The sequence below is a fragment of the Temnothorax americanus genome, unplaced genomic scaffold (genome assembly GCF_048541705.1).
Source record: "Temnothorax americanus isolate GAGA-0224 unplaced genomic scaffold, ASM4854170v1 Scaffold43, whole genome shotgun sequence".
NCBI classification, from domain to species: Eukaryota; Metazoa; Arthropoda; class Insecta; order Hymenoptera; family Formicidae; genus Temnothorax; species Temnothorax americanus.
The window spans coordinates 1-12,297 of NW_027509581.1; the positions used below are offsets into that span (position 1 = coordinate 1).

The 12,297-nt window shown below is 37.6% G+C and overlaps 2 protein-coding genes and 1 long non-coding RNA gene across 3 annotated transcripts in view; all 3 read left to right on the forward strand.

The window, feature by feature from the left end:
* The first annotated feature begins 3,571 nt into the window (after window positions 1-3,571).
* LOC143903117 (uncharacterized) lies at window positions 3,572-4,701 on the forward strand. Its single transcript, XR_013258609.1, has 3 exons — window positions 3,572-3,838; window positions 4,147-4,392; window positions 4,474-4,701. It is a non-coding gene; the product is annotated as an uncharacterized LOC143903117 (long non-coding RNA).
* Window positions 4,702-4,844: 143 nt separating this feature from the next.
* LOC143903095 (uncharacterized) lies at window positions 4,845-6,270 on the forward strand. The gene is made up of 4 exons (XM_077416486.1): window positions 4,845-5,212; window positions 5,316-5,548; window positions 5,620-5,791; window positions 5,857-6,270. Exons 2-4 carry the CDS (start codon window positions 5,342-5,344, stop codon window positions 5,985-5,987), a joined length of 510 nt encoding a protein of 169 aa, XP_077272612.1. The 5' UTR covers window positions 4,845-5,212; window positions 5,316-5,341; the 3' UTR covers window positions 5,988-6,270.
* Window positions 6,271-6,728: 458 nt separating this feature from the next.
* LOC143903146 (uncharacterized) overlaps window positions 6,729-12,297 on the forward strand; it is a 38,327-nt gene continuing 32,758 nt past the window's right edge. Inside the window, exon 1 of the mRNA XM_077416590.1 lies at window positions 6,729-8,045. Within this exon, the coding sequence (XP_077272716.1) occupies window positions 7,967-8,045 (79 nt within the window). The 5' untranslated portion in view covers window positions 6,729-7,966. The remainder of the gene's footprint in view (window positions 8,046-12,297) is intronic.

Here is a 12,297-nt window from a genome sequence, read left to right on the forward strand (position 1 = left end):
ATCATTAAAAAAAAAAAGCTGATAATATGTAAAAATTTTTAAAAATTTAAAACAAATTTAAAAATTAAAAAAAATTTTTAAAAACCGGAAAACCAAAAAAAAAAATTTTAATTTGCCCCAAAACCGTATTTTTTTTGGGGGGAAAAAACCCCCAAAACCCAAAAAAACCAAAAAACCTTCTTAAAAATTTTTAATTCCCAAAAAAAACCGGGGAAAACAACCCCCATTTTTATCCGGCCGGGTTTTTTTTTGGGTTTTAAAAAAGTTAAAAAAAAACCCCCTTTTAAAATTTTTAAGGCAACCTTAAAAAAATTTTTGGGGCCCCTTAAAAGGGGTTTTTAAAAAAGGGGGTTCCCCCCAAAAAGGGGGTTTCCCCCTTTTTTTGCCAGGCTGGTTTTCCCCGAAAAGGGGGGGTTTTTTTGGGGTTTTGTTTAAAATTTTTGTGGCCTAAAAAAAGGAAACCCAAAAGGGCCCCCCTTTGGGGGGATTTTTTTAAAAATGGGAGCGTTTTTTTAAAAAAAATTTAAAATGTATATTTATTTTAAAAATAACATTTTTAAAAATTTTATTAAATTTTAAAAATTTTTTATTTTTTATTTATTTTTTTTTTAAAATTTAACATTTTTTATATATATTCTTACTATACGGGGTTTAACCCAAAATACATATGTGGGGAAATTTTTCCTTCCCTTGGGGTTGGTTTTTTGGGGTTTTAAAAAGAAAAAAAAATTTTTTTTCGTTTTTTAAATTTTTGGGCAAAAACAAACCAAAAGGAAAAAAATTTTTTGTTTTTAATTTTCCATACAGGGGTTTTCCGGGCTGTGTCGGTTTTAAAAAAACATCTTTTTTGGGGTTTTCCCGGTTTTGGGGTTCCCCTAAAAAAGAATTTTGGGGGTTTTTTGAAACCAAAAAAAAATTTTTTAATTTTTTTCTACAATCCTTTTCCCCAAAAATTTTAAAAAATAAACGGAAAGGGGGGGGAAATAAAAAAACAGGGGAAAAAATTTAAAGGGTAATTTTTTTAAAAATTTTTTTTCCCCCCTTTAAGAACCTTAAATAATTTTTTCCCCCCCATTTAAGGGGGGAATTTTTTCCCCTTTGGGGGCCAGGGAAAAAATAATTTTTTTTTTTTTGCCCTTTTGGGGGCCCAAAAAATTTCCCAAAAAGGGGTTTTTTGGGGTTTTAATTAAATTTTTCTTTTTTTTTAAAATGGTTTTTTCAAATGGAAAGCAATTTAAATTTTTTTTCAAGTAAAAACCAAAAATTTCTACGTAAAAAGGAAAAATGGGCCCCGATTGTGCTTTTTAATAATTTAAAATTTTTTTCCCCCATAAAAAAAAGGGGAATTTTATAATAAAAAAAATTTTAAATATCGTCTGGGGTTTTTTTTTGGGGAAAGCGAAATCAATTTTTTTACTGCACAAAAATCCGGGGGGGCCCATTGGGGAAGGGGAAATAAAAAAAAGGGGTTGAAATTTAAAGGGGTTTTAAAAATTTTTTAAAAAAAAAAGGGCCCCCCAATTTAAAAAGAAAAATTTTAAAATTCGGTGGTTTTTATTTAAAAAAGGGGGGAAAAATTAAAATTTACCTCGGTTTTTTTTTGAAATTTTTTTGGCATTTGTGTTTTTTAAAAAAAAAACTTCTGCGAAAAAAGTTTTTGTCTTTCAAAAATTTTTTGGGGTTTTGTTTGGGCCAAAATTTTTAAAAAAACTTTAAAAATCTTTTTTTTAAAAACCCAAGGCCCCCCCCAAAAAGCAAAAAAATCTAGGGGGGGGAAAAATTTTTCCCATTTTAAAATCGATTTTGGTTTTTCAGCTCAAAAGGGGGGAAATTTTCCAAAAATTGGGTTTCGGGGTCCTTTTTTTCAAAAAAGGGCGTATTGGGGTTTGTTTTTTGGGGGGGTTTTTTTTTCCTTTTAAAAAAAAAAATTTTTCGTTTTATTTTTTTTCCCCCCCTTTTTTAATTTTTTTCCATGGCGGTAAACCCTTCGTTTTTCACTGTAGCCCCCTTTCCCCCTTTTGGGGGCCTTTAAAAAAAAAAAAACGACGGGGGAAAACAGAAAAAAATTTTTAAAAAACCCCTTGGGGAAAAACTTTTTCCTTTTTTTTTAAAAAACCTTTTTTTTAGGGGAAAATATTTAATTTTTTTAAAAAAATTTTTGAAAAAAATCGCCCCCAATTTTTCTTCGGTTTCCCCCCCGGTCCCCGGGAATGGAAAAACCCAAAAGGCTAAACACATCAGGATCATAAAAATTTTTTTCTTTTAAAATTGGCCAAAAAATTTTTTTTTTTTCCCCGCTTTGTTTTTTTACCCCCGTCTATTTTTAATTAAAGGGTTTAAAATCCCCTTCTGGAAGTCAGCCAGCAATTTCTAACCCCCGTGAAAAATTCCAAAAAGACAAATTTCCAGGTTCTTTTTTCCGGGAAAAAAATTTTCCATGATTCAAAAAATCATTTTGTTGCACGGGGGTCCCTTTTAAAAAAATTTTGGCTGTTTTTTGGTAAGTGGGAAAATATTTTTCCCCAAAAAAATTCAAAATTTAAAACAAAAAGTTGAGGGGCATGCGGGGGTTAATTGCCCCTTCCCCGAAGCTCTATGATTTCGGGGCCCGGGGTTGATGGTGAGGGGGCTTTTTAAAAACAATCATGCTGATCGATATCTTTTTAAAACAACTTTTTAAAAATTCCCTTTAAAAATCAGAATCGAGCAAAAATTTGATTGGAGACACCCCCTTTTTTTGTATTATTTTTTCCCCTTGGGGTTTGGGATCATTTTCCCAAAACCCCGGAATTTTTTCCCTTTTTTTTTAAAGCAATAATTTTTCTAAAAAATTATCAAATGACTCACCCCGGTTTTAAAAATTTTTTTTTTAAAAAATAATTATATAAAAATATGTCCTACGTTTTTCTTTTTTCCTTTTTAATCCGGGGTTTTTAATATTATAAAAAAAAAATAGTAAAAGAAAACCCAAAAAAAAAATTAAAAAAATTTTTTCCCTTTTTGCCTTTTTTTTTACATTTTTAGGGGAAAAATGAAGTTTAAAGGGGGTAAAAAAAATTTTTTAATTTTTAAATTTTTATACAATAACAACTTTTTACTTTTAGGATTTTTAATAAGCAAATTTTTCATTAACTTAAACTTCATTTTTTAAAAAAAAAATGAAAAGGGAAAAAAATCTTTATATAATTTTTTTTAAGTTTTTCTTTGTAATTTTTTTATTTTACGCCCCGGATAATACAAGAAAAAAAACATAGGGGGAAATTTAAAAAAATAATTTTATATAAAATTTTTTTTTTTTTATAAAAAAAATTTTTCATCAAATTTTTTTTAATAAAAATTATAATTTAAAATTTTTTTCCACGGGGGATATTTTTATCCCGTGTTTTTTTCCTCAAAAGTTTTCCCCGGGGGCTTTTTAGTTCTTTTAAAAACATTCTGCTGTTTTTTTTTGCCGTTACGTGCAAGACTTCTTCTTAAGACTATTCATTTTTCGTATTTCCAATAATAATAAAAAAATAATTTGTTTAATAACAAAATAATAATTAGAGACGACGTTTATATCGTGTTCGGTGTACAGAGAAGGTATACACCTATTGCACTTTTAAATACAATCGAGTGTGTACACCACAGCTGTAGGAGAGAAAGGCGCCAAAAAGTCACCTGATACTCTGATACCATTCTCTGATTGGCTGACAACAAAGTGAGACACGAGATCTCCAGCAGAGGTTACTGTCACGTGATCTGTCTCTCGTAGAGGCTCTCTCGTTTGCCGGGTCCGTAAATAATTTACTTGTTTCCTGTGGCTTCAGTTGTAATTACGTGATATATTGTCGTATAAGTAAGTACATTTTGTTGTTCTTGTTCATCGGCTTAAGGTCGATCAGACACAACCGTGCCGTGCTCGTATACCGTGAAACATTTCTATTGGTTGTCTTTTTTCTATCTTTCTGTCATTTCTTTCTGTCCGTGCACGGTACGAACTCGGCACGGCTATGTCTGAATCGACCCTAAGAGTACATAAATTCTATTCAGAACATAACCATAATTAGAATACAAAAAAGCACAGGGCGCATAAACTCAATTTTCACAACATAACCTCAATTTCAATTTTTCTAGTTTCTGTTCTTTACTTCATTCTGTTTTCAGTGCCTCGATTAGAGCCGTATCAACTTGTCAGTTTTACTGACTATATTGTGAATGGCCTTAGATCTGTCGAATGCATCCCAAACTCATGGATTTCGTACGATACAAAGATTGGATCTTGCATGGCGCCTTACATGGAGCCTCCATACGGTGATGAAGATAAAAAACTAATTCAAGATTTAATAAAAAACATAAGTGATCCGCCAGAAAGTTGGCCTCTGTATAAAATTTTCCTGCAGGGTCATGCAAGTAAAGCCTAGATTCTACTTTAAATCTTATAACAATCTCAGTTCTGCAATTTATTTTACTGCAATTTTATTATTTATTAAGGCACATATTCAGAGGAAATAAAAAGAATAAAAAAACTTTGTACCCAAGAATTTGTCTATACAACAGCGACTGAGGACGAAGGAGAAACAAAATCAAAAGCAATAACTAATTTAATAAAAAATGCGAATCCACTAAAAGTGAAATCAATTAAAGATCTTTTAAGTCGAAAAAACTTGTCATCTGACAATGAATCAGAAGCAGAAAGTTTGACAAACAGTGAACATTGTAAACATAAGTTTGTGCAATTTCTCAATTTAATTATTTAATAGAAAATTTAGAAGTAAAATTATTAAACTCAATATATGTTACATTTAAATAAAACTTTTTTTCTGTCGATCTTTAGCTACTGATGAAAGTTCTACCGGATCGGAACCTGTTTGTCCTACCTTTCATAAGAAGATAATAAAACAAAATGTGAAGAAAGTATATAACAAATCACCAGCAAATTATGATGGAAAAAATCAAACAAAGGATATTTTGAAAAAATCAGCAATATCTTCATCCATTCATGGACAATCTTCAGCTTCAACATCTTTTTCCATTAATGTACAGAATATTACTGCTGGAAAAAAAACAACAGAAAAGCTTAAAACATCAAAAGTCTTACCAAGCAAATGTCAGAAGACGGTAGATAAGGAAAATATCCCAACAAATTTATCAGGTCATGGCGATCAAAATAAAAAAAATAAAGATCAGCTTATTGATGAAAGCGAGGTTAACAACATTTTTACCTCCAAAAGTAATATATATTATATATAATAATTGATTTAATTAGAATAGAAAATTTGTATCGAGTATAATATTAAAATTTATTAATAATAATTGTTAATTACTATTTGCAGGTGATGCGATACTTTATCGTACGCTGATGAAATTAGTCACAGTTGTCAAGTCCCAAGGTGAGGAAATCCAGGAACTTCGATACACCATTGAGCGATCTCTAAAAACAGATGGTTGTCGAATCACAACCAACACTTTTGTAGAAAAATACGAATTTGAAAAAATATGTTCAGTCGATGATTTCCGAGCATTTGACAATCGTTTAAAGGACGATGAAGATTTTCGTAATGACTTCGTAAGTTTTGAACTTACAAAATGTATGTCTTCAGTCAATTTCATTTACATTTTTATTTCTCTGTTTTGCAGAGTGCTGCAATAGATTGCATTGCAGAATCAAAGATGAAGAAAACAATCAATGCAGTTCTAAAAAAATTTTTTGCACAGGAATTTGCCTTAAAATGTACTGCTGTGAGGGAATCCAAGAAAAAAGGAGAAAAGTTAATATTAAAAGAGACGCAGTTCTATGAACAACTATTTGGTATGTATTAATATTACTGTAAGTAAAATTAGGTTTTGAGTTTTACAGAATACATATTGTTTTAGAGTTTGTCAGAAGGATTCATTCATTCGAGGAAACCGTGACCGAAAAAATATATTACCAGAACCTCGCAATGTGTTTAAACAATTCGAAAGACTGGGATGGAGGACGCAAGATGCGTCAACGAAACGTCTAAAATAAACGGCGGAATATGCATCAGCGTACGATAAAGTATCGCATTACCTGCAAATAGTAATTAACGATTATTATTAATAAATTTTAATATTATACACGATACAAATTTTATATTCTAATTAAATCAATTATTATATATAATATATATTACTTTTGGAGGTGTAAAAACGTTGTTGACCTCGTTTTCATCAATAACATAAATTATAAGTCTAATATTTTTATTATTAAGTTATATAGTCGTATTATTAAGTCACTATAAGTCTACTTTACATAAATATTCGCTAATCGAGTCATTAATATGTATTAATAAATAAATTAAATTCTATTTAATTTTGTATTGATTTTATATAGGGTAAACTCGGATAAGATGACCATACAGGAAAGATGGCCAACCCATGTTCATTCGATGTTTCATGGCGAGCTAGATTGAAAGAACATAGGTTGGCCATCTTTCCTGTATGGCCATCTTACCCGAGTTTACCCTACATCCTCACACACACACACACACCCAAAAAAGCGGGTATATTCCTGGGAATAATAGGGTCATCTTAGGGGAATATAAGGGATTTCATAAGGCAATTATCAAGGCCCTGACTATTTAGCCTCTAAGGGCCCTCAGTGAAAAAGCGTGACCGGCCTTAAAGGGTTCTTATTGGGCTTCCACATTAGGGCCTAAACAAAGTTAGGGAAAATTAACAGGGGCCTTATCAAAGCCCTAACGCAATTTCCACACGGGAATTTTATAATCGCACAACGACGCGCGTAGATGAATCACGCACTCGTCGCGTCTCAGAAACACCTGATTAAAACAAAGCAATAAAGAGCGAGCCATCGATGCTTGCTTCGTTGTCAGCATTAAGTTATAACATATAAATCCGCGACTCAGTCATTTGATCGGACGAAAATCCCTGTCGTCGATTCCTGCCCGGAATTTTATGCGACACCCGAGCGCTCGCTACGTGACGCTATTTTTCTCCCGCCGCGTTATACGCGGATATGATTGGGTTTTTGCGTAAGCTCGCCGGCCGTAAACCTCGCTTTTACGAGCCTGATTACCGAGAGGGGGAGGGGGCAATATTGCGCTAGCCCGCTCATCGTCGACGAGCTGCATCCCGAATAAAATTTCGACACGATGCGCAGTCGCGATCAACGGACGCGACGCAGCAATCAGTTCGACTGACTGCACGTCACGATTTTATCCGATAGATCTTGCCGCGAAATCGGCAATTAAGGCAAATGACTCTATCTCTCAATAGATGGCCACTACATAAGTTAACAGTCGCGAGAGCGGCTAATTACTGGAAATGTATCTTCCCCTGGTCACAAAATTCGCTCGTAGTTCAAAGACGTGCTCGAGAAAGCTAATCTCTCGCCGAGTTTCTCATTCCTAAAGCCAAAGTCTCATAAATTCAGCGAATCTCTCTCAATGCGCGCTAAGATTTAGTAAAAAAAAAAATAAAAAAAGAAAAAGAAAGAAAGAGCCTCGAAAGGATGAGTCATTCTGCAGCCCGACAGTCCGGATTATTGCAGTATTAACCCTCATCTCGTCGAGATTCTGAAGTTTTCTTACGAAATCTTAACGATCCGTCTCGTCTTCGAGTTTTCTTCGCGTTTGCTATAAATACGGCAACGCCAGATATTTCTACTATATAGTTGAATAAATTGGTATCGATTTGTTATGACTTCACAAAAATTAATCGATAATAAAAAAGCAGAGCTTTCTCTCGAAACAATCAATTTTTAAATGCTTCATGGTTGATTATAATGAAAAAAAAAAAACGCAATACCGATACTTTTGTTAGTTAAAAAACGGAAACAAAAGCCGAAATCTTTATTAAGTATTTTAATGGACCGAAACCGATTAGCTTCCTAGACTAAAGTGTCAACTTATTATTATAGATTATCATCATGGAGCAGCCCGAAGGAGTCGGAGAAATCGGAGCAGCCGGAGCGCACCCATAGCAGCCTCAGGAGCAAAATATGAATAAAGATGACCCACGATACCAACAATGGCTCGCGCAGAAATCATGCACGAATTATGATCGTGACAAAAGATCGGGTGAGATAAGAATTACGACAGAAAATTTAGGAAAAGTGGAGTACATGCTCAGGAAGAAAATAAAGATCCTTTATGACAGCGATCTCACCATCTTTTTGCTTACGGATGGAAGAGAGATATATCACTGGTGGGATATTTCGTCTGACCTGTCTGACCCTTCTTTAAATTCTTTACAATATTATTCTCAATCGATCAATTTACAAAGTACAAAGATTGTACTAACCGCAGCTAATGGCAACTCTACTTTTATCGCTCAAACTGATCGCTCAATACATCTTACCCCTTAGTCTGGAGAATCCTATAGTATTTCAGAAAGCGCGCAACAATTTATAATATTAAATATAAGAAAAATATGGTTCTTGTAAGAAATTATAATCAAGAAAATTTGCCCTTATTTGGATCGTTGCACTGGATTATAAAACCATTAAATAATGATAGTTGATACTTGTTGTGCGTGTGTGTGCAACAACACCGTAATCGCGTAAAATCATATATCTATTGAAAATGTATTTCGAATCGCGTAACGTTGCAACGTGCGTTTGACACTTTCCGAAAAAAAATTGTATACATCTGATACACGAAACGCTCTTGGAGAATTGAACCACTAAAATTCAGTTATCGAAGATTACAGTTGGATCGGTACACCTGTGCGACTCGCGGTGTAAGCTGTGAACACTCGAACCCCGCTCTTGTGCGGTATGGTTTCGTCTATTTTCCCGCCAAGATCTAACTCGGCCGGCTATCGTGCTTATCGGCACAACGACATTTTTACGCTCGTTGTACCACAAGTGTCGAACATCTCTCATTCTACCGTCATCTACACGGGGTTATCTGCAACTCTTGGGTAAGCCCTCGATGTAAATCATTCATTTGCATCGATAATCGTGGTATCGCGTGGTAGCTAGGGCGCGAACTGGGCAAAGAGAAGGAGAGAGATCGAAGCTGGCGGTCCGAATTTACAGCGTTTAATATCGGCAAAATGAAGTACGATCGCGGGAGAAGAGCGAGTAAAAAGTTGCCGTTTTGCGGCTACGATAAATTCATTTTATTGCCGCGGTTTGTAGGCGGGTGGTCTAACTTCGACCACCGGCGCGTCTGCCGATGCGCCCGCGCGACTTTATGTCATGCGTCATCGAGCTCATCTTGGCAGCGATTATCAACGCGTTAAATGAGAAAGCCCAACGTCCCATTTAACAATGCAAATTTAACAAAATTGATTTATCGAAAACTTACAAAATATATCTCTTTTACAGCAAAATAAAAACATACGTATCAAAAATTAAGATTTACAACTTATAAGTACATCACATCTACGTACGACGTGTGCGGGGATAAACGAGCATCGTTACGCTTGCATCAGCATCAAAGGCAAATACGACGACCGGGGCACGTGCCGTCGCTTCCTCCTCTACATCGATAAAAACTGATCCGACGCATTATGCGCGCGGCACGTTCTGAAAACTGCCACGTGACGCGTTATTTTCGTAAAACGAGAAAGATCTTTCAGCGACGTTTTATCGATCGGCCCATGCGTAAAAGAAAACTGAGCTCCAAAAATTAAATCAGTAAAACCGCGAATCTGTCAATCTCACGACGATTAATCGCGTGGATTTATCAAGATTAGTACCGTCTTTAAATCTACTTCTTTCTCTATAGTTTAGATTAGATAACGTGGCAAAGCCGGCAGAAAAAAGCGCGATAATCGCAGAAGAAGGTATGTAAATTTCGACTTAAACGTGAATTCACACCTTCTTCTATCTACATTTTGCAACATGCGAGTTTTCAATACTCGGACCGAACCGGAACCGAAACCGAAACCGAAAACCGTACCGTAACTGGTATTTTTGTCGGAACAAAACCATAAACCGCGCGCGTATGGAAATTTTATAAAGACTATAAAACAGGAATCAAAACCGGTATCGTTAAAAGTCGTTATATCTTGAAAAAAATTAAGATCAAAAAATGAAAACACAAAAAACAATGAAAAAATAACATCTACGTCGAAATATCATCATACCTCAGATATCAAGTGATCATTCTTATAAAAAAAAAGTCACTCACCGACCGACGCGCAACGGGCGGAGTTAGTCAGCCACGTAGCTCCGATGATTCTGTAACACAAAAATGAAAGATTCGTATTGAATAGACGCTCAAAATAATCAATGTTTCAAAAAATAATTTTTACACACGTCTACGTCGTCTTTTAATTAGATTTACTAATAAACAATTCACTTATTTCCCGAGAAAAACCTTTATGAGAATAAACTTTTATAAAATTTTAGATAAAATTTCGGATTCTCAAATTATTTCTTGCTTATCCGAGATAAATCGACGCGAATAAATGGAAAAGAACTATTGATTTAAAAAATAAGAAATAACACTTACCCCAAGGTTGCTCCGTCGGGGCCCGATGCCTTCGCCAGGCCTCCTAGCCTCCTCTCCACGATTCGCCAGGTCCTTCTCCGTTGGCCGGTTGGCGCACTCCGCACTCACTCGCGACGTTCACGAAAATCGACGATAAGATCGCGTAGGTTACGATCGCGCGATATTTTCGACACTTTGCACGACACTCCCGGCATTAAATCTCGCGACGCGGCGCGCACTTACAATTGGTCCTACACGGCAACGGAAAACGTACGGCGGAGAAGCTACGAACGAAACTAAGACGATCTGCTCGACGCCCGTCGCGTCGCGCGTCGACCCGTGCCGCGATGTCCCACAGGTAGACGAACATGGCCGAGAGAATTTCGTAAATCGCACGGCCAACTTCTCTCGCCAAACGGCCAAAAGCAACCGTGGCGTCGCGGTCGCGTCACTCACTCGCGACGTTCGCGAAAATCGACCGATATCGTCGCTTATAATCGGGCGACATTTTCGACCCTTGTCACTCGCGGCGCGTACTTAGTTACACGGCGAAGAAGCTGTACGATCCGCTCGACGCCACGTCGGCCACGCCGGACGCCCATGGCCCGTGCCGCGATCCGCGATGTCCCACAGGTGACGAACATGGCGGAGAGTGCCGGAGAGAATTTCGTAAATCGCACGGCCAGCTTCACTCGCGGACTCGCCAAAAGCAACCGTGGCGTCGCGTCACTCGCGACGTTCACGAAAATCGACCGATTTCAACACTTCGCACGACACTCCCGGCATATCCGGCATTAATCTCGCGACACGGCGACGGAAAAATTACGACTGATCGTACGACGAAGAAGCTGGAAGCTGCGCAACGCGAATAACGTTGAAACGTTGTGCGGGTCGCGGACGCCGCGCCGCGGCTAACGGCGTCTCGTCGACACGAATGGTAGGGACGAAGTGGGGGCTACAAGTGACTAGGCACGGACGCGCTCGGTATGCGTGACGTCAGCACGCCTCGAACCGCTCCTCTACCCCCACTACTCGTGTTTACCGCGGCGCGCACGACCGCGCTTTAACGTCGCCATTGCCATTGTATTGTCGCCGTCGCCAAGTGCGAGTGCCGCGTCGCCGGCCGCCGCTCCACGTCACACGCGGACCGCATCGCGGAATAATGAACGATACACGAATGAATCGCCGCCCGCCGGGTCCCGGCGCGGCGGTTTAGATTACGAAAAACTGATACATCGAATTTAATGTGTGTGTAATCGCATTCGATAATATATTCGATAGTATAATATTGATTACATTCTTGCGGACGATCAATCTCGCTTTTACCGACAATGACTCCGCGTCTCGCGTTGTGTCGCGCGACTTCGAAATTCGGAACAAAGTTGATCGGACATCGTTTTCGGAACACGGATAAAGAATTTCATTAACGATACGAATGGACGCTGAATCGAGTGACGCCGCGACGTGTTTAACTAACAATCGCAGTCTCTATTAACGTCGTACGTTTACCTTCGTATTTGATCGTGCCTCGACATCTGGCGATCGCGGGTGACAGACACTGTTAATAAATCGATGATTTAATTGTAGTTGACAAAAAATAACGCCTCACAAGCAGCAAGTGCGAAGCGACCTCGCGCCTGGCGAGTGAAGTTGGCCGCGCGATTTACAAAATTCTTTCCGCCCCCGCCCGCGCCGCGCCGCGTCCATGTCAACGTCTACCTGTGGGACATCGTGGCATGGCACGTGGCGGTACGCGCTGCGTCGAAGCACTGCAAAGTGTCCAAGTCGAAAGTATCGCGCGATCATAAGCGACGACGCGTGAACGAGTGAGTGACGCAGTGACGAGAGACCAACGCTGCAACGGAGCAGGACCTGGTGTATCGAGGAG